The 22,882-nt window shown below is 33.2% G+C and overlaps 2 protein-coding genes across 2 annotated transcripts; both read right to left on the bottom strand.

Moving 5' to 3' along the window:
• Positions 1-36: 36 nt before the first annotated feature.
• LOC142635543 (uncharacterized) lies at positions 37-6,121 on the bottom strand. Its single transcript, XM_075809681.1, has 3 exons — positions 5,554-6,121; positions 168-312; positions 37-52 (listed from the first exon to the last, which is right to left on the bottom strand). The coding sequence occupies exons 1-3, from the start codon at positions 6,119-6,121 to the stop codon at positions 37-39; spliced, it is 729 nt and encodes a 242-aa protein (XP_075665796.1).
• A 14,664-nt stretch (positions 6,122-20,785) lies between these two features.
• On the bottom strand, positions 20,786-21,360 carry LOC142636657 (uncharacterized). Its single transcript, XM_075810932.1, has one exon. The coding sequence runs from the start codon at positions 21,217-21,219 to the stop codon at positions 20,986-20,988; it is 234 nt and encodes a 77-aa protein (XP_075667047.1). The 5' UTR covers positions 21,220-21,360; the 3' UTR covers positions 20,786-20,985.
• Positions 21,361-22,882: the final 1,522 nt, after the last annotated feature.

Genomic DNA, 22,882 nt, shown 5'->3' with positions numbered 1-22,882 from the left:
TCCTCATTTTTTTTTTTTGAAAAGAGAAATTCCATTTCACTCAGCAACTGAACTACAATAATGCACAGAAAGCAGCTCAGCTATAAGCAGTCTAAATGTATCAGATTTGTCACAACAGGGGAGACACACCCCTCCACACCTGATTAACATTATCAGTTTTAACAAACCTAGCCAGCTCATGTGCAACCTTGTTGAAGTCCCTTTTCAGGTGCCGGATCTGCCAATTGCTAAACTCATCAAGAGAGCTCAAAATACCATTGACAATGTGGCCGAAACCCCCACTAGAATCCTTGGACCAAATGCTATTAACCACTGATAGTGAATCAGATTCAATAATAATCTGTTGAAGGTCCAACTCTCTTGCAAGAAGAATCTACGCCTCAATTGCTAGAGCTTCGGTCTCTTCCACAGTAAAGTTTCCTGGGAGAACACGGCATAGTGCAGCAACAGTTACTCTCCAACAATCCCTTATAATCACCCGTATAATTGATACTCCTTTTTATATGGGTAAAAATCAGATCCTTTTACCTAGTTTATGTGGATTCAGAAAAAGGTACAAATAATATAATAAAATTTGTAGTATATTTAGTTTTTTTTTTTTTAATATCTTTGTAACTTTGTTTGGTCTCTTTTTTCTTCTTCTATTGGCCACTCATTAATGGGCGGCACCACATGGCATTGTGGCTCCAAACCTAACCCAGTGAGGATAATGAAAGCCGCTACCGGGCATTGGAAGTCTTAAGGAGCCAAGAATTTTCTAGTACATGATATTGAGTTCTTCTGGAGTTCTGGTCCAGTAAACAAACCGATGGAGGAAGGCTACGTACGTAGACATTTACATAGGCTTTTTCCTTTTTTCGAAGCAACATGCAATTGAATCCAACAATTTCATGAGGGAGACTCGACTTTTTGAGCACAAAATCTACTAAACTTAGGATACGTTTGGTTGAAGTAAAAACAAAGGGGATCGAAAATAAGGAAAAAAAATAAGGTAGAAAATATCATTTTTTATTGTTTGGTTGAGAGGGAGAGGGGGAGAGAAAAGTAGTGGAGTCCACAAGTTTTCTTCTCTCCCCTTCAAAATATAATCTCTCCAAATTGGAAAGAAAATTAGAGTGAAAAGTTGTAAAAATATTTAGATAAAACTGCCCCATATTTTTTAACGTTTCTGGGTTTTCTTCTTCTTCTTCTTTTTTTTTTTTTTTTTGTGTGACTTTTCCTTTGGTGTTTTCTTTCTCTGTTTACGTGCTTGGCTTCTTTTTTTCTTTTTTTTTTCCCTTCATTTTTTTTCCTTTGATTTGTTTCCTCTGTTTACTGACGTGATTGGCTTTTTTTTCTTTTTTCTTTTTTTCTGTTTACTAACGTGCTTTGGCTTTTTTTTTTTTCTCTTCTTTTTCTTTGATTTTGTCTGGACATGTTAGCTTTCTTCCTCTTCTTTTTTTTTTTTTTTCTTAATTTTTTGGTGCTCATATGTTTATTTTCTCATTAATTTTGGTTGGTTTTTGTTTTTGTTCCTTTTAAAAAAAAAAAAAAAACAGTTTTAGGTTAATTTTTTATGCTATTTTTTTTTTTTTTTTACTTTAATGAAGTGTCTATTTGTACACAATTTTTTTTAAAGTATAATGTGTTACTTTTTTATTTATTTAATAGGGACATAATGGTAAATTTATACCAACTTTATTTTCAATCAAACAAAAAAGTTTTTCATCCTTCTACTTTTTCACCCTCTCAACCAAACACAAATGAGAGAAACTAAAATCTTTTCTATCCTCCCACTTTTTTATTCTCCCAACCAAATGGACCCTAAGTACTTTGGAATAAATAGCAATCATTTACTACAGTAGTGGTGGAGCCAAAAAAAATTTCAGGACACCGAGCTAAATAAAAAAAAAATTATTTAGGAGTTATCCGAAATTCAAATAATTGTACTATGTATAAGACTTGAGTTCCGAGCTAATTCAAAAGGATTGAGGAGTTAAAGGTCTAAATTCTTAAATCTGAAGGAGGTCAATAACTACATTTGTTCAATAATTTGTACTTTTTATGATTTGATTACTATATATTTTTGAAATTTAAATAGTTAGGAAGCCATAGCCTCCTTAATCTCCTAACTTGACCTATAAAGCAGACGTTATAAGTTAAAACTCTATTTTAAAGAAAAAACTTTGGGCCAATCCAATACCATCCCAGCTATCAAAGTCTGTGGTGATATGAATATGGCTCAAGTCGTCTCTGTCCTTGTTGTCTTCAAGTCAGGACATTACATTTATGTGATCATGATGGATGAAGTCATGTTAATGAGTGATTCCTTAAAAATAAAGTTTTTTGTTTCATGTTACATTATCTACTTTTCACATGCTTTATTTATTTATTTTTTATTTAACATTTGATTAAAAAAAATTATTTCATGCGAATTGTCTCATATTTATTGTGCTGGAAATAATGCATTGATCTAATCTATATGACATGTAGTGATGTAGATGACATGAAAGAAAGAAACTGATTATACTATCTTAAAAAAAAAAACCGATTATATTTTTATTTTTCTCAGTATTAAGATCCAATAATTCAAATGCTAGAAAAATCAATTAAATTAAAGAAAAAAAAATCAAGATTATAATAGAAAGATGGTAAAACATGGAACTAAAAGATTATAATAAACAATTATATTGTTATTAAGGGTATTAAAGTTTAGTGAAGTTGAAGTATTCTCCTAAATTTTTATATGAGAAACGTATTGTATCTATTATATAATTTTAATTAAAGAAAACACATATTATACAAAGTACGATAAGTGGGAGTTCTTTTTAAATTTCATTTTGAATTGGGTTTTTAGTACTTTTTATATTTTATATACATAATAAGAATTTGTACATAATAAACTTTAAAAAAAAAAATTGGCAAGGATAAATTAAATTCTTTGCTCAAACACAGGTTTGGAACTTGCGTTCTCCAAAAAAACAATAGCACTTAGGATTTTCCGAATTTTGTTTTACCTTACATACGTGACAGAATTATTATTATTATTGTTTGCTGAGAGAAAGTTGTTGGAGAGGGTTTTATAATTTATTGATGCCAGCATATATTAAGATATGTTTGAAATTCGTTTATTTTGTTAAAATTAAAAGTTTTTTTTTATTGAAAAAACTGTAAATAAATGTAAAAATTAGCTGAAATAGTATAATAAAACTCATAAATAGTATAAAAAAATACAATAAATTTTATAAATTATAACAAAAATAAATTAAATAATAAAATAGACTGATTTTTGAATTTTTGCCCAACGTACTCTTATTTTCTGTACAAAGTTATCTGTACTGGCTCAAGAGAGTTTTATTGGGAGTTGGCATGTCATGTATGTGGGACCACCATTACCATTGAACTATCAATATGCATGTAGTGGTTTAGATAAAAACAATGCTGGAAGATTGGGGAAGATTGGCCTGCTAGTCACTCATCATCTTCGTCTAGTAGCAGTTGGTAGGTGCCTTTCATAATCTTATTAATTGTACTATTTTTACATTTTCAAGAACAATTAATACTGAAAGTTCAACCTTCGGTTTTTCAAATCTAAATTAAAAGGAAAACAATAAAAGTAAAACAAAAAACAAAGATCATACAAAATTTTCAATCTAGTCGAATGAACTTCATAAGTGAACAACAGTGTTGTGAATATAACATTAAGTATTTGTGTAGACAGGGAGAGGATACAAATGCAGAACTTAGAAGAACTAGACATTTATATACCATTGAAGAAAAGCAAGATGGTATATTTAAAATTGCATATATGGTCCTCAACCTTTGACCTTTATTTCAAAATCTTTCATATATTTTAAAATGTTTCACTTTTGTCCTTATACTACCAAATAGAAGAACAAAATTTGGTTATAAATTTAGTTGTGTGGCCTAAATAGGAGGACAACTTCACTTATCTTTTAATTGTATGCAAATTTTGATAAATCCACGGTATCCACCATTCGATTACATTTTTATCTTATATTTTTTATACTTGCAAAATTTTCAAATAGTCCAAAAATCAATAAAATGTTTAAATTTCAACTTACAATCAAATTGTTGAGTACTGAATGATTATTTGTGTTCATGGTGGCATGGATTGCGTGTTTTATTTGTGTTACAGTAAGAATATGCTACTTTGTGCTGCTGAATACATATTCAAAGGTTCTGTGGCGATGATGATAAGTTTTGATTGCGAGATCATGAATGAATTTTTTGGGTTGATTTTTATTTTTGTATTTCTGGGGTTTTTTGTTTGGCTAACAAGAAAGTGCAAGAAAAGTTTGATATTTTTAAATAATTTAAAAAAACCCACCCTTATTTCTTTTTTTTTCTTTTTTCTTTTTTTTTGACGAGGATAAAATTGTTGATGTGGCATTTATAAAAGCAATTTGTTTTTTTAGCCACTTGTGCGCCAATGATGCACACCATTTGCCACGCAGACATTTTTCATTAGTAAGTTAATAGTAAGGATCAATTTAATTGTAAGTTAAAAATAATATGAACCAAATTAATTGCTACCAAAATATAGAGACCAAACTGATTGTAACTCCAAAATGTAGGGACCAAAATGATGTTTGCACCTCAAAAATAAGTTTATGAATCGATTGGTAAGAAATTGAACATATGTGTTAAGAATATAAAAGGTAAATTTTCAAAATATGTATACATGTTAACTTATTTATTTATTTATTTTGTGTGTGTGGGATTTGTAGTAAAACTAAAATGCGTAGTCTTCTATTATTTTCTTTTTAGAATGTATGTACGTAATATACCAAGCCATTTAACTCTTTCTTTTTGAACTTTCTTGACAAATTTTATCCATTTTCCCCCCAAAAAAATCCAGTTGGGCCAAAGAACCTAAAAACGAAATGATCAACCTAACCCTCTTCTTGTTTCTGGCCTTTCCTCCACTAGCTGGAGGCTTTAGCCTTTAGTCTACATGGGTCATCTCACTAATTACTAATTTAAGACAGAGACGAGCCCACAAGAAATGAGGACTCTAATGGCCCGTTTGGATTAAGGGAAAGTAGAATAGAGTAGAGTAGAATTAACCCAAAATTAACCTAGTTCAGCTAGTTCTACTCTACTCCCCACAACTCTCCCTCCCTTCCCCTTCAATCCAAACAGGCCCTAAGCCCCGCAAAAATTAATTCTAAAAACTCCAATCATGCAAAAATTAGAGAAATTAAATAGTGCACCTAGAGGACCACATTAGTAGTGTCCAATGATCTTGCCTTCAATTTCGAGTTTCAAGAACCTCTCAATCAATGGAAGGTTCCATTGTCATCCAAGTATTTATCCTTTTTAGATGTCATTGAGCCATCATGTAAATCTTCACTTGAAAAAGATCTTCAAATTTTGAGCTAATGAGTTGTGGTTTTTTTTTTTTTTTTTTTTGATGGGGAAATATGGAAATTTCATTAATCTAAAATTGGATTACAACAAAAACTAGAGAAAACTAGTATTACATTAAGTCATCATCTAAAATTTGCTGAATAAAAGGAGGTGAGACCCCCTTCCATATGTGGGATTTACTCGAGAATTTTGTTTCCCTAACTAACTTATGAGCAGCTCTGTTGCCATCCCTTTTCAGATGCCTGAAGGAGCTCCAGTTGAAGACATGAGTTAAGGACCTAATATCCTGGAGACTGTGGCCGAGCTCCCCCCCATTTTCATTTGAGTTTAATGCTTGAATAAGATCAAAGGCATCAAACTCAAATATGGCTCTGGAGGTTCCCATTTCTACAGCAAAAGGAACTCCCTGATGCAATGCAAAAGCCTCAATGACGGTAGCAGGAAAGGCTGATGGGAGGAGTTTGTTGAAGGCTCCAATAGTGGCTCCGATGTGGTCTCTGATAATAACTCCAATGCTAGAATGTTCTCCATCATTTGTTGTTGTCCCATCCACATTAATTTTGTGAAAACCTAGTGGGGGAGGAGACCAATAAGTCCTTACCGCGGGGTGAGAGGAGTGATCATGTGAGCATGAGGTGTTGAAGTCTATTAGAGATCGCTTTGCTATCTCCCAAGCTTGTGTTGGAGGGCAGCCTGCGTCATTGTGGATGGCATTATTTCTATTTCCCCAAATAGTCCAAGCAGCCATGTAGAAGAGGTCCAGATTAGTGGAAGACCCTTTCTCCAAAATTTAGGTCGTGATGCCAATGAAGTCATGAGCTGAAGAAGAGAGGTCCACGGGGCAATCATTCCAACAAGCCTAGGTTTTCTTTACATGGGTGCATTGAAGCAGAGCATGGGTAATTGATTCCAAATCCTTGTCACAAATTTGACAAAAAATTGTAAGTATTTTGTTAGGGTTTATGCCTTAAAATCCAATTTATTGGCATGTCATAAATAATTTAATTGTTTAATTATATGAGACTATCTATAAATAAACTAATGGGACATTATCATAGATGCATTGTATGTGATTTACGTGATTTAGTCACAGAAGATGTAAATCACAAGTTCCTTGTAAACTCAAAATGTAGTTCGTAGTCGGTGATGAAAATGAACTTTTCATCTGCGAAGACTATAATATATCAACTAAGATGATTTGTCTTGATCATAGAAGTAGAGACTTCTAGTTGGTATGTTGATATGTTTTAAGAAGTTAAGACATATTGAACTGGACCGTTGTGAGATTTATTATTCTCCTAACGACTGTCAATTGAATAATAAATCTCACGACTTCTATTAACATCAACTCTAAATTCTGAGAGAATAATGGACTTGATCATGAGATGTAGGTTGCTTTGATATATCAGGAGTGAGATCTATTAGTTAGGGTAAAAACCGCAGTATGTTGGGAATCCGTATTTAGTGTTGATGGAACATATATTCTCAAGATGGAATTCATAGTCTCTTAACGGTGATACAAAATATTTCCTTGAGATAAGTTTAATGGGTTTAGTTATTCAGATTATTGGGCCCAACCACTTTAGTAAGGAGTTACTAAAGTATATATTTATGAAATTGGATTTCATAAATATATGATGAATAACATAAATGATTAAATCGGGTACTCAAGGATTAAGATGTAGTAATTTTCAAAGTGGCAGTCTACATTTATGACTTTGTATGACTACGAATATTTTATGAAGGTGTTGCATGTATAATAAAGTCTTGGGATATAATTTATAAATAAGGCCTAGAGTGCAATTATATTTATATAGTGGTATTAAATATAATTAATGGTAACTTTGGACTTGTCAAGAGTTGACAGAAAAGCCCAAAGCCTATTAGAGCTAGTGTCTTATTAGTCCCTTTTAGTCCTACTCCAAGCCACACACTAAAGTCCAATTGGAAAGGCCCAATAGGCCAGCCCAATTAGATAATCAGTTAGTTATAAAGGGAGAAACATACATAATTTTTATTAGTAAGAAATAGTGTGTATGTAAGAGTGAGACACACTTTCATTCTCCCTTTGAAAACTAATTGAGAGATCACACATCTTGGGCGTAAAGTGGAATTGGAGTGAAGATTAAAAGTATTCTTGAGTACTTCAATCTTTCATTTTGAATTTCACCACACTAAGATACGCTATCTTGTTCTTAAATTCTGAAATTTACATAGTACATGTTATCAATCATGAATGAAATAGATCCTTATTTGTTGCTTCTACTATATGTTTTGTATGAGGTACAAAACCAATTTTCTCCTTCATATTTAACCCCTACACTGAAGATTGAGTATTGTTGGCAGGCCATCCAAGCACACCTGCCATGCAAAAATTTTAACTTTTGAAGGAACATTTAGCTGCCAAATCTTCTTCCAAAAAGGAGAGGCTTGGTGGTTTGATGAACTTTCGCCGACTGTACCTACATCAATCAACCCCTTAGCAACATAATAGGCACTTTTCACCTGTCAAGGAGCCCTTCTTGTTCCCCATCTAGATTTAGGAGCCTTTAGGTAGGTTGTGACTAAGAGGGATTTCTAGGATTTCATTCACTTCAAAGTGGAGAAAGAGAGAATTCACTAAGTTCGGTTTCCACCATTTGCTATTCTCAGCAATGAGGGATGAGACCATTGGGAAATCCTTAAAAGCTCTCAAAGTGGAGATCACTTTATGGGTAGTTGGAGTTGGAAGCAACTTGTCTTCCTAAATGTGAATTCTCTTTCCATTGCCCACCCGCCATCTTGTGCCCTTTCTAATAACCTTAAGGCTATTGTGAATGCTTCTCCAAGCATAGCTCGGGTTGCTTCCTAATTTTGCACTCAAGATATCATCATGGGAAAAGTATTTAGCTCTATAGACCCGAGCCATTAGGGAGTTTGGGTTTGATAGGATCCGTCATCCTTGTTGGGCAAGAAGAGCCAAGTTGAAAGCTTGGAGATTTCTAAATCCTATGCCCCCGTAAAGCTTTGATTTACATAATTTCTTCCAGCTCACCCACGCCAATTTTGTCTCTTGATTTCTATGACCCCATCAGAAATTTCTCATCATTCTTTCTAGATTATCACAGATAGTTTTTGGCAATTAAAAGCAACTCATAGTGTATGTTGGCACCACTTGAGCAACTGATTTTCTAAGAATCTCTCTACCCCCAATGGAAAGGAGTTTTTCCTTCTAGCCAGCCAATTTCTTGCTCACTCTCTCTTTTATCTCGCAAAGACTTGTTTTTTGGATTTACCAATTAAGGAAGGAAGGTTGAGGTATTTCCTGTGTTAGGAGCATTGCATTGGGCCTAAGATGCTTAAGATTTCTTCCTTAACATCATTGGGAGTGTTAGGGCTAAATAAAATTGAGGACTTATCTGCATTAATTTCCTATCCCAAGGCCGTTTCGTAGGAGTTAAGAATCTGAACCAACTCTAGACATTATTGGGCACTAGCCTTGCAAAATAAAAGGCTATCGTCCACGAAGAATAGGTGGGTAATGATTGGGCAACCCCTACAAATGGATATACCATGGAAAGCTTGGGTACAGGCTACTTGGTGGATGAGGGTTGATAGGCCTTTTGCACAAAGGAGGAAGAGACTCGGAGAAAGGGGGTCGCCCTATCTAAGGCCTTCGATAGGGATGATACTGCCATATGCTTCACCATTAATGATGACAGAGTAGGAAACAGATGAGATGCATTGCATAATAAGAGAAATCCACTTCCCATCAAAGCCTAGCCTTTCCATAACTCCCTTAAAAAAACCCCATTCAACCCTATCAAAAACTTTACTCATATCGAGTTTGATGGACATGAAGTTATCTTTCCCTTCAGATTTGTGATTCAGATAGTGCATTAGTTCAAATGCAATTAATATATTATCTGTGATTAGCCTATCTGAGGTGAAGACACTTTGGTTATTAGTGATGATAGTGGAAAAGATAGCTTTTAGTTGGTTTGCAAGGGTTTTGGAGATGAGCTTATAAGCCACATTGCAAAGGCTGATTGACCGAAACTCAGTCATTTTGGTGGGTGTGTAGCTTTGGGAATGAGAGCTATATTTGTTTTGCTTATTGCTACCATGTGAAGGTTGTGGTTGAGGACATTAAGAACCATGTTAGTAATATTTACAATGCTCCAATATTTATGAAAAAATACTACTGACATACCATTGGGACCTATAGCCTTGGTGGGATGAATTTGATTCAGGCCTTTGTTACTTCTTCTCCAGTGAAGGGTCTAGTCAGCTCCTCATTCATTTCACTAGTGACCCGCATTGGAATGGCCCTAGTAATTTCCTCATTACAACTTGGTGATGTTGTGGTGTAAATATTTTGAAAATATGCTACTGCCATAGTTGAGATGCTCTCTTTGTCATCACACCATCTGCCATCCTCACTCCATAGTCCCATAATTGTGTTCTTCCTCCTTCTGTCCGAAGCTCTAGTATGGAAAAATTTGTGTTTTTGTCTCCCTCCTTATACCAATGAACTTTGCTCCCCTGATGCCATAACATCTCTTCACTATCCAGCAAGTCGTTCAGTTCTTTCCTAAGCTAGTTTATCTCTACACCTTAGGAAGCATCATAGTCTTGAGCCATGAGTAAGTTAAGCCCATTCCTCTTCTCTTGGATTTTTTTTGGAATATTGCCAAACACTTCCTTGTTCCACACCGATAAATTGGATGCACATCTGCTAAGATTAGAAGCAATCCCTTCAAGAGTGTTGGCGAGGTCACCATTGTTCCAAGCTGCTTCAATATCTTTTCCCACATCTATGATTCTCAGTTCCGATCCCATTTTCTATGTTGCTCTGAGTGTGCTTTTTAGGGCCCTTTGGTTCTATTTTCGGTCTGAGAGCAGCTTACAAAATAGACTTAGCGTACATTCCTCCATAAGGTTCGATCTGCTTATGGTCGAAATGGTTTTGTCCTTTTCTTCTTCCTTGGTGAGCCAAAGATGTTGAAGGCCTTCTAAAACAGTTTGATCCATCTGTTAGAGTGGTGGTCGGGGGCAACCTTCTTTAACTGCCTGTGAAGGAGGTTGAGCCCTTAAGAGGGGAGGGAGATGACTGAGAGAGTTGAGAGAAGGACTTCTACAGAGGGAGAGTTTTTAAGGACCTTTTACAAGAGATAATGAGTAGTGGTATTTATACATATACATTAGGTCTCTGCAATTAAAGGTGAAGATAATGATAAAAAATAAAAATAAAAAACCCATAGAGGATTGTGGAGAGAGAACAAAGTTTTTTTTTTTTTTTTTTTTTTTTTTTTTTTTTTTTTTTTTTTTTTGAGAAAGGAGAGAAGAACAAGGTTCATTGAACTAAAGGTGAGTTTAGGAAATAGAACCACCCATTTTGTCATGTGGGGGTTATTGCTTTTGAGTAGTTAGTGGACTAGTAGTCGAATCTGAGAAGTGTAGCTAGTTCTTTTTAGTCTCTGATAATTGTGTGATGATAAACTTGATCATAAATTAAAATGAGAAATGGTTATCAAGCATATAGTTGACCCAAGCGTCCCATTTTATGGAAATTTCGCACTAAATATGTTTATGTTAATACATCTAAATGTTATCTTTAGAATAATCTAAATATATAATTAAAGACAAAATTGAGAGAAAATCTAATTTAAATTCTAAATTGGATAACTAATTTTGCGTCATATGTCATATCTAAATTTTTAAATTTTTGTGCATGCATTAACACCTAACAGAAAGTTAAGAAAACCACAATAATTGTGGCAAGCAAGAAAACCAAAGAGATCGTAATAATAACACTCGTAATTCATTGAACCTGGATTGGCATTTGTAGACAGATCAAACGCACCATCTCATTGTCTTTTAAAAAAAAGAAAAAAAGAAAAAAAAAAAAATATATATATATATATATATTTATTGAAATCAAGAGAGATCATAAGGCATTGAGAGGAAGAGAGTTGTAGGTGAAGCAGAATGATCTGCTTAAGAGTCGGTGGTGGCTCGAAGAGGTTGATAGACTAAGGTGGGTATCTATGATTGTGATGATATAAGGCATGACAATGGCTGTGGCGACTTTCTGGCGTGCTTCATAAAGTATTATACTCTGAGTATGTATGTGCACAGTGACCTGACGCTTAGATTATTAAAATTGTTTACCTTTGCTTTTAAAAGGCCAGAGCTAGCTTTGAAAATTACAAAAATGAATCAAAATTAATGTTTGTTTTTGGATTAGAGAGTGCAGTAGGAATGGAAGATGCTAATTAAGGACTCGTTTGGATTGAGGGTGAAGGGAGGGGTGTTGGGGACATATTTTTATGTAATTGGCATATTCTTTGACAAAACACACTTTACTTGTATTTGGGTAAATCTAAGTAGGTTCAAGATGATCATTACAAGTGGTTAAATTGAAGACATGAAGATTACTCAAGAACTGTTCAAGAAAAGTGCAAACTGCAGGTCTCAATACCTCCTCAACTGAAGCTTGATCTGTCAAGATTCATTAAAGCTCAACAGATGTCTCGATCGATTGAGCTTATAGGATTCAGTTTATAGCTAGCAACGTTTTTATTCTAAAAGGCTATTTGTTTATGGGTTTGTATAATTCTTATTGGACTAAGAAAGCCGAAGATTTGTGTAAACTTATTTGGAATAGGAGAACACATTAAGCTCCTATTTAAATGAGGTGGAAAAAGAAAAACCTAACCCTAGAGAGCTTCATAAGGTTTTCTTTGTGGAACTCGGGCCTCCTCCTACAGAAGAAAGAGTTCTTGCTGCGTTTCTTGTACCCCTTTGGGTTTTGTAACCAAACAAAGTCTCTTGTACCAACATTGAAAATCTTATTGGTGTTTCTATGTGAAACTGTTGCAAATCAACTACACCAATCAAAGGGTTGCTATGAAGTTAGTCACGTACTAGGATTTGTGTAAAGTAGTAAGCTGCATATTGGGATCCGCACATTAGATTGGTTAGTCAAATACTGGGAGCCGTGCATTGAAAGGAGAGATCGTCACTACAAAACAAGTCCAATTGGGTATTGGGGTAAGGGTTCAACTGTAGGTTGGTATAAGGTACTGGGATTCATTTACTTGTAACCGCTTGTTGTGATAATAGTGGATTCTCGTGAGTGACGACCTTAAAATCACCCGGTGAAGTTTTTGCTTTGAAGGTTTTCCCCATTCGTAAATAAATCACTGTGTCAAATTTATTTTCCGCTGCACTTTAGTTTATTGGTGATTTGTCTGTGCTACCATGCGTTTGCATGTTAAATTGGCTAATTAATTGAACTTGGCTAATTAATCAATTACACGGGGTCAATACGTTTTCGGCCTATCAAGGGGGAGTAGAGGGCCGAGAGTAGAGTAGGATTAGTTGAAATAGGATAATTTTGGGTCAATTTCACTCTATTCTACTCCCCCCCCCCTTTCCCTCAATCCAAATGGATCCTAAGGCTTTCAAAAATTAGAAATGAATCAAAGTTTTTGTGTTTTTACCATTCGATGAAAGTATCGTGGAAATGGAGGGTGAGATTAAGATAATAAATGTGTAAATATAGTCGGTGGCTTTATGTTAGCCATTGTATCATAATGAAGTGGGAATGGAGGCTTAAGATTAAGATAATAAGTGTGTAAATAGAAAACTTTATGGTTTTCTATTTTAGTTTTACATTTGTACTTTGTTTAGGTATTTGGAATATGTCTTTTATTTGATACGTTGATAAGTTAAAAGTAAAAACTTAAAAAGGAGTTTCATTTATGTATATACTTTTTTTTTCTTTATTAAAAAGAATTATAGCAATGTGAAAGAAAATTTTGTAATTAGTCCTTTGGTGATTTATTCTCAAGAATTGAAGAGGCAAAATTGTTATTACTTTATAAGTAAAGTAAATAGCATAAAACTTGTGGCTGGAACTAATTCTATGTAATGGTTATTTCCAAGTATAATTTACCTTACAGAATTGTAGGGGCAAAAAGCAATTAGTCCCAAACATTTTTAAACCAAATGTTGTTTACTGCCACGTAATTTGATATTGCCTGGCATGGAGTAAGTTTTTTTAATTTCCCCCATTATAAGAAAAATTCAAGAAACTTTGTGGTTGAATGAGTTTTCAAGTTTTTAATTTCTTCAAGAATGATGGTTGTTTATGTGTGTCAGTGTGTGTGAATGTATTATATACCATTTTACAACACTTGAGACTAATTTGCTTAATTTTAGTACCAGGTAACCTATTCACTTACTTACCGCAAAAATCAACTGATCACTTTATTTCATATAGTTAAGACCACCTCATCATCACTATCATTGAATGTTCATGTGTGCATAAGCACATGTTACAAACTAGTAATTCTAAATGCGATAAACATATAACATTTTTAGAGTTTTATTTATTTATTATTATATATGGAAATAACACTAGTTATAATATAGCATAGGCATAAAATTAATTTAGCCCATTAGGTTTAATGCTTTCTTAGTAGCTACAAAGTTACATAAAAATAAACCGACTTTGACCTGAATGCTTATATGCAAAGGAATTGTTAACTAATATTCAATTCAATTTTGTGATTTGAACGTTTTAACACTTTGTATTAACCTTTTGTTGGAGGACTTTGTTACAATGTTCTATGTTTCTTGAAAGGTGAGGTCAATGATTAGATCTAATATTGGTTTTATTTATTTATTTATTTATTTGTGTGTGTTTGGCTATAGATTTTTACCTTAACACACTGTAGTTATGAATATTTTTATCATTTTGATTAATAATTTCGGTTGCTTTGAAATTAGTGGTTTAAGAGAAACAGCAGATATCGGGAATTATGATGAAAATGCATTGATTCGCGATGTGCCATATTGGATGATTTCCTATTACTTTCTTGTCATATTTTCAATCTACATGTTGATTTTTTGTGATATTTGGTGCACTTATTTATTTATTTTTTTGATGGGATTTGGTGCACTTATTGGTAAGAATACAAGTCAATTAAAAAATTACTTTTTCCTTTTTTAACCTTAAGTTTTTTTTTTTATATTAATGATGCTAAAATGTAGTTTATAACCATCACATTGTCAAAAATCCTTGTATTTAACGACCTCAGCATTCAATTTGTATTTTATTTCATCTATATAAACTTACAAATTTCATTGGCCTTTCAAGGAGTTGCATTGTTTTTTTATGAGTCATAATTCAGTAAGGATTGAGATATTTTACACTATCTAATAAGAGATTGTCACATTAGATTTCGCTTAATATTCAGTAGATTCTATCACATATAATAACATTTCAATAAACTCATAATTAAATTGGATTTTTAAATGGGTATTAGAATTGATTAAGTATGGTTGTACCTATTCTTTAATATATAATATGATTGTGGGGAGTGAAAGAACCTAAGTGGGTATTTGGGCCTTGGGCTTTATCAATGGGCGCTAGTTCGTTCTTGACTAAAGGCTTTTAGGGCTACGAGTTGGTTTACAAGCCGAGGGCCCGATGATTCATCCGAGGAAGAGTCTCTCCTCGGACAGACCCGTGATTACTTGGAGATTCACTAGAAAGATCAAGGCAGAGTTCTGGAAAGACTGTAGGTTAAAGAGGGGATCCAAATACCCGCTAGACATGGCGGTGTAAGAGAAATATCTCAGAAAAAGGCTGCTGCCTCCACATTAAAGACCCTGTACCTACCTCCCTGGCCGCATTAATGGGGAAGTGACCCCTGAACAGTAGAATTCAGCCTTCTAACTAGTATTTAAAGATTTCAAGAAGGTGGTAGAAGGGGATTTTGGGTGACATGTGGATAAAAGGAGAAGGAAATGAAGTATTTAAAGAGAGAATGGGGTAGAAGAGAGGGAGGGAGGCCTTTTTGAAAAGAACTTGAGAAGGACTAGGAGCTGTAACCTTTAAAAGGAAAAAGAGAAATAATATATAAAGGGTCCTCGGCCTATGTCCGAGGAGGTTCATTTTGCCCTATTTGTCCATTGTTTATAAATACTGTAATATTTTGGCCCGTTCATCAAGTTTCGAGCACCATCGAATTAGATTGCGAACCCATACTCTACAAATTTAATTGTTTAATGCTCATTAGGCCTGAGCCCACGTATGTTTTTGGGTCCAGGTGCAATTGTGCACTTACAATGATGATGTGACATATTGGGATTAGAGGGATAAAATTTGAGTTTTACACCATATCCTTATAGAATTTAATCTCTTTTTTTATCAAGTGTTTAAGACTCCTACAAGTTTGAGGTTTACTTTATTGGTGGGAGAAATCTCATTATATACCAATTAAAAGATTAATTAATTGATACATGACAAGTTTATAATTTAATGCTCATAGTAATAAAATACATATGAAAGCTTTGGAACTTAATTCTTAGCAATATTTAGGGAAAAATACTAAAATACTCCTGAACTTTGAGGTAGTGGATATAACACCCCTTAAAATTTTTATTTTAGCCAATTTACTCTTTATACTTCACCAATCTACGAAATTGAAACACATGCCCACGAGACTTTTTAATTTTTTCTTTTCATCTCTTTTTTCTTTCATTTTCTCGGCAAACAAACAGCCCTTTGATTTCTTTCTCTCTTTTTTTTTTCTTGGAAAAATAACAATATTTTTTTTTCTAGGCAAACAATCAGTGTGCTTTGTTTTTGATTTACACCCAAAGTTTTTAGTGCATCATCTAACATACGAAGTTTCGTAAAAAATAAGCTTAAAAAAAAAATTAATGACTCCAGGTTTGAAAGCCCCAAACAAGTTTCAAATTGACATAACAATCAAATTCACATTGAGAAAGCAAAAGAGTGTTTCTTTATATGACAATCGGCAAGGTTTTGGAGAAACCCATCCATGAAATTAAACCCATAAAAAGAAATGGACATCAAGGTCATACAAAAGCCCCAAGACTCCAAAATTTCTCTTTTCCTTCAAGTTTTTCTCAGCAACCAAACACAAAGAAAGAGATAGAGAGGGAACAGAATGTAAACGGTTTTGTTGGCGTCTCCAAAGTCTAGATCAGCAACGATAGGTTTACTTTGGTGATGCATGGTTCAGTCTCCTTAAGGTTTTCTCTCTCTATTTGAAGATTCTGAACGCTAGTTTCTCAGTTTCTCTCTCGGTTGCAAGTTGCAGCTTGAGAATTTTTTTTCACGTGACATGCACATGAGGGACGATAGTCAGTTTAAACAGAAGACAAACAGATGTCTCAATTTTGCACATGCGTCAAGTTTAAGGAGTAAATTTGCTAAAATAAAAGTTCAAGGGGTGTTATGACCACTACTTCAAAAGTCTAGGATTAAAAATGCATTTTTAATCTTTGGCTTAATAGTTACCGTATATACATTCCATCATTGGATGCTTATAGTAAGAAAGAACCTTATTTGGTATTGTATTGACAGTAATGTCATTATTTGTTTCAAAACTCTCTCACCACCTAAAATTTGGGGTGCTCTATTTAATTTTGAAAGCTCACTAGTATATATACTAGACTCCAAATTTTAAATTACGACTAGATTACTTTTAATCTACTCTAAGCAATGCTGAATAAGAGACGTAAATGCGTAATCAATCGGTACCACTAACTAGTGTAAGGATAAACATAATGACAATTAAGTAAGAGCACAAGTAGTAAGGGAAGAAGGGAGCAAACACAAGATAATATTGCGAGATGTTATCGAATAGGAAAACCGGAGAACCCTATATAAAAACCTCTCTGCAACTCGACAAGCAGAAATGATCCACTAGCAAATCAGTTGAAGTACTTGAATATAAAGAGACCCTTTAAGCGTAATCTACCCACTATATTTTAGTCCTCCAAGCTCCAACTACTAACGGACTTCTTGGAGTCTTGTTTTTGCTAGCTTCCTGATCCCGCAATTATCACTAATTGCTCCTATCAAAGATTGGTATGAACCCCATGCTTCCCAAATGCTCCAAATCAACTCTCTACACTCTGAATGGATGTGGATTGTGTTTGGACTAAGTTCATCACATAGGACATGGAAATTGAGAGGGAAGAGAGAGAAGAAAAATAAGAAAAATGTGTAGATGATTGTTGATTTGCAATCTCTAACTCTCCAATGGATTTCTAGGGTTTTCTCTTTGAAATTCTTCTTACAATTTCTAGAGTAATGTGGGCTTTTATAGTGTGGATAAAGAAAGAAAGGAAACACATAGAATTCCAGTTGTTAGTGGGCTTCCATGAGTCGCCCAAGTCACGGGCAAGTCGAGAGATCCCTCTGACACATGAGTTGTTTGAACTTCCATAATGTTCTCCTCATGTGACCTTTTGTGGGTTGTAGCAGTCACGAGCTAGTCGTGAACAAGTCATGTAATTCCTTGTTCTTCACAATTCTTCACCAAATTGAACACTAGTCATGAAGTTTCTTATTAACACAATTTTATGTAATGAAATCATTACCCAATACACTAACATGGTTGCTTCAACAAGTATAAATCTTATTGGAATTAACCTATAAGTGCATTATTTATATCATCTTAGTTCACCACCAAAGTTGAATGCTTTTCAAGAAATAATAGAATAAACTTTAGCTAGGTAATTTTCTTATTTTCAAAATATTACTCAATCTTAAGAATGATTTATGCCTATGAAAGCTCACATTTGGAAGGAATTTTGGATTTTTAATTATGGAACAAAATTAAGTCAATCAGATTATCTTGTTTTAGTCAAAGCTTACCCTAATTTAGTAAATCCTATAAAACAAAATTTTGACCAATAGAACAAAGTAAATAGTTCATTTAAGACTTGAATTTCTATCAAAATCCAAGGGCAGCCAAAATTCGGTATCTACACGTCTTAATCTCTAATGCACACTAATAGGTCCCTTTATTTGAAAAAAAAAAAAAAAACTCGATTTAATGAAAAATATAAACTACAAATCTTAGAAATGGACACAAATATTACTACAAGTGATGAACATTTACTCACAGAATTTAAACTTTTACAAAACATTAAACAATAAAAGTATCAACTTGCATTTAATTATTTTCCTAAATTTTAATGAATTCAATAAAAAAAATTGTCCAAACCTAAACATAATATTTTTAGACATAACAAGTTGTTAAACATAACTCATAACAAATTTTTAATAAATTATGTTCATTCCATGTGCATTTTTTTCTTTGAACTACACTACAAAATAGTTTTTTGAAATCTACAATATATGAAAAAATAAAAATTTCTAATAAGAAAAAAACGAAATAAAAGGGGAATCTATTTGTAACTTTCTCTTTTGCAAATATTCTTATGAAAAAAAAATTTGAGTCTATTTTATTCTTATTTTCAAAAACCTTTACGAGTTTTTTCAAAGTATTTCATTCTAGCCAAAAATTCTGTTGAGCCATCTCGATCTGCTCTTTCTAGTGCTCCTCATCCTACATAAGTGTTAAGGCCCTCTTTCATGGGCCCTTTTACAGTTGAGTTGAGCCCTTTTACTTATAAAATTTTGGTGTGCCAACCTACCTTCAAGAAATTTATTGGGGTTAACTGATAGCTATTGACACTTTAATCAAAATTTCTCTATAATAGAAAGTTTAGGTCAATGAAATTCATGATTGTTTGGAAAAAAAGGGAAAAGCTTGGGATTCAAGAAGAGATTTTGACTTCGAAGTCAAAAATCCATATTCATCCAAAGTTTCTTCCTATTGCATTGTTGTTTTGGTATTGAGCAATCTACCCATTTGTATGTTCAGTCTTTCTAGTTGCTGGTAAGGTAGACCAAATTGCTTGTTAAACCAACATACAGATGCATTGTAAGAAATGCTGATAAGGTAGATCGACCAAGAAATGTTTGATAAACTAATGTACAAATGTATTGTAAGTGATCCCGGAATGTTTAAAGACCGGGAACAAGTTCAATACTTCATTAGTTAATTTCATTGAGTTTTTGATTCATTATCGTAATGACAAAGGCCTAGTAGATTTTGAGGAGAAATGTATCTTGTGTCTCTATTGGATTTGCAAGTTCTTAGTCAATCTGATATCTAAAAGAACTGTCAAATAATAAATTCCAAAATTTAATAGAACGCATACTTAATAAATACGTCCCTTTATTTTTTTCAATACTCATTTTAATGAAGAATATTAACTACCCTTTCTAAAAATTGATGCAAAAATTACAACAAGAGATGAAATTATACTCACATAATTTATTTTTACAAGCAAAATCACACAATTAAAGTATCAGCTTGCATTAAATTAATTTAACAAACATTTTTTCTAAAGACAAACATATATTTATACATAAACATTTATTAGACATAAATATATGGCAATTTTGTGTGTGCTAGTGTGTGTGCGCCATAGTATTTTCAAATTAAAATATGTGGCAATTTTATAACGATGGGAGAATTATTGGACACTGCTGATGTTGTCCTCCAATATAGTGAATAATGTCTTCCCAAGTTGCCATACCAAACCGTTTCTCTCTATTTGATGAAGATTAGAAGGTGCATCAGTGTATTTCCTGTGATATTAAATAATCATAGCCCATTTCCATGATTGTAAGAAGAAACTTACTCACTTCTTCACTTAATAAATCTCCGTGTGTGTGTGCAGAAGCATAACATTTATTATTATTGCACTTCTATTAAGTCAAATTAGTGGCCAGTGGGTTTCAGTTAACTCAACTGGTAAAGTCATTGATAGTTGAGAATAAAAGATCTACAGTTCAATTCTCGTCTACACAAAAAACAAATTGGTTTCTTGGTTTAATGATAAAGAACACAATAATCAGAAGCGGACCTCATAAGTTAAAACTCTATATATATAAAAAATATATCAGGGACCACATCATCCACCTATTTCCAACCATTTATTTTTTACTCTTCTTCTTCTGATAAATTTTGTACTTTATTGTTACATTTTCTCCCACATTTCTCCCTCCCCTTTTACATTTTTATCTCTCCACGTTTCTCCTTACAAAAAATGTATTCTCTCTTTCTCTTTTTTTCCCTTTTTTGGTAAATTTATTTTTTTTTTAATTTTGAATTTTCTACTTTGGGTTGATGAACTTTTGTGTTATTTAGAACTCTACTTTTGTGCTTTTAAGTTGTCTTTTAAATGTTATCTTATTAAAGATCTTTCATAGTTGTAGTTAAAATTTCAAAATATGTATATGTTAATTTTTTTTGTGGGAGTAAAATATGTAGTCTTGTATTTTTGTTTAGCAAAAAAAAAAAAAAAAAATGTAGTCTTGTGGGTTATCTCGCTAATTACTATTGCCTTTATTTTGTGGACAATGAAACCCATCATCAATTCATTTAATAATTTAAGAGCATGGTAAGCCTTCTACCTCGGAATATTGGTTTGAAATCTTTGATTTTAAACTCACAATTCAACTTGGTAAAGGTAAAGACCAAAGTAATAAAGGATTTTACAAATAGTGCAACGAAAGGAAAAATTAAAAAAATGCAGCTTTAAGCTGTATTAATAATTTCCAATTACAACCAGTATACACCAAACCAAAAAAATACCTGAATTACACATCCATACAGTGTATAGATAATATAACATCAAGCTTCAAAAAATTAAAGATCACGTACTCCCCTTCAATTCAATAGCATAGAAACACTCAATGTCTGCATATATAGGATGATCAAATCAAACATTGGCAGAGTTGTCAGCTGCTGGAGCAGGTGGCTTGAAATGGTTTTGTGGGGGTGAGGGGTAAGAAAAAGCTGTATCAGTTCCTGGGGGTGGAGTGGGTATCCCATAAATCTGAGCATTGGTCTTCACATCCTGTCTGCCTTTTGCTCTTCCCAAAAAGTAACAACCAAAACCAAGTAGTATGCAGAAGAGAATGAAAGGCAATGAAATCACCACTACCATACCCATCTTTAATTTGCTTCTTTAATCAACTTCTTCAATGTAGTTTGAGAGAGAGAGAGAGAGAGAAGAGAGAAGGGAGCACTAATCTTGAGGTTTGTTGAGGAAGAAGAGAGTGGTGGAGAGAGTAAAATAGAGATCGGATTGATTCTTCCCAGAAGAGCATTCGAGAGATATTAATAAAAAATGCTATTCCAACGGTAAGCTTAACGTTCAAGTTTTTCTAACGGTCACTTTTTGTGGGGCCAATTGATAACGTTAGGACAAACTGGCTTCGCTGTCCTTCTCCCACGTGGAAAGAGTCGTAGGAAAGGAGTTCGAATATGCTTAGAGTATGCTTCTCATTAACGCATTTAATAACCTTACATTCACAACTATTTCGATGAAATATTTTAAGCGGTACATTATAAAGAAAAATAATATATTTTCAACAGCAACTTTTAAGTGATAAATTGTTATTAACTATAACTAGTAACATTATTTCATTTTTAATGGTTAATAAAAAAATAATATTAATGTCTATTACATGAGAAAATATGTTATGCACTCAGCGCATAAGAACTTTGTGAGACTGACATGTGGGCCTTACAAGACAAGTATACACAATCTTCAAAAACAAGGAAAACTATGACATGAAGTCACTTTTAGAATTTAAAACCATGATTTGAAGTCACAATTTCTCTTGTTTTTGAAAAGTGCGTACACTGTGTGTATTAAGATATGTGCACTAGACATTTAGACATTTACAATAAAAATATGTCAACTCAAAACCCTTTGAAATATTATTATGTGATTATAGTTAGTTTAACTAGTAAAGTTTCATACCAAACGAAAAACAAGGGTCGATCCTCTATTTGATATCGACACTATCAAGCTGACCATTCTAATCTAAAAAGGGAAAAAATTGTTACACACATTGCTCTAAAACTATGACCTCAAGTCAGGCGCAGATAAACACACTCAAAAAAATAACTGAAGTCATGATTTTAGACTTTTTATTTTTTTTTTTTTAGTGTGTGGAAGAGCATGTGTATAATAAACATTGCTCTTTTAAAAACTTGCCTTTTCAACCCAAATGGCACGTTTCAAATTGGTACCAAATGGCCAAAGCTGATTTTTTTAGTCTCATTTAGTGATTTTATTATTATTATTATTATTATTATTATTATTTTCTTTTTTACTTTGAATAAGTTCTACTAAACGAGCACTTAATTTAAAGAGATCTGGCCTATTTGTCAGCTATGTCGCACAGTCCCATCGAGTGAGAACTAAGTATTATAAGCATGATGTAGTTCTTCATTTGATATCGGTTGGAGGGTCTAATCCACTTTATTCATACAAGGCTAATTTTGTGTTGCCTATGTGCATAGCTCACCAATTTTGTGATTTCTCATATTTCCGCAGAATTCATGCTCCGTATGCCATTTCAAAATAAATAGTGAGAAGTAGACAGGAAACGTCAAAATAAAGTTGTGATAGTAAAAACAATCTGTGGTCAAGCATATAATTTAACACCAATATTATGCAGCTATATCTTCCCAACGAAGAAAAGTTTCATTGTTGATCGAAAAGCACGATATAAATCATACAATGCAAGACAAATATCTCAGTATGTACACATATGACATATGACACAGAAAATGAAAGCCAGTCAAGCATAAAGAGTTTGAAC

This window comes from Castanea sativa, chromosome 5, assembly GCF_040712315.1.
Source record: "Castanea sativa cultivar Marrone di Chiusa Pesio chromosome 5, ASM4071231v1".
Taxonomy (NCBI): domain Eukaryota; kingdom Viridiplantae; phylum Streptophyta; class Magnoliopsida; order Fagales; family Fagaceae; genus Castanea; species Castanea sativa.
This window is presented reverse-complemented; position numbering and strand designations above follow the sequence as displayed.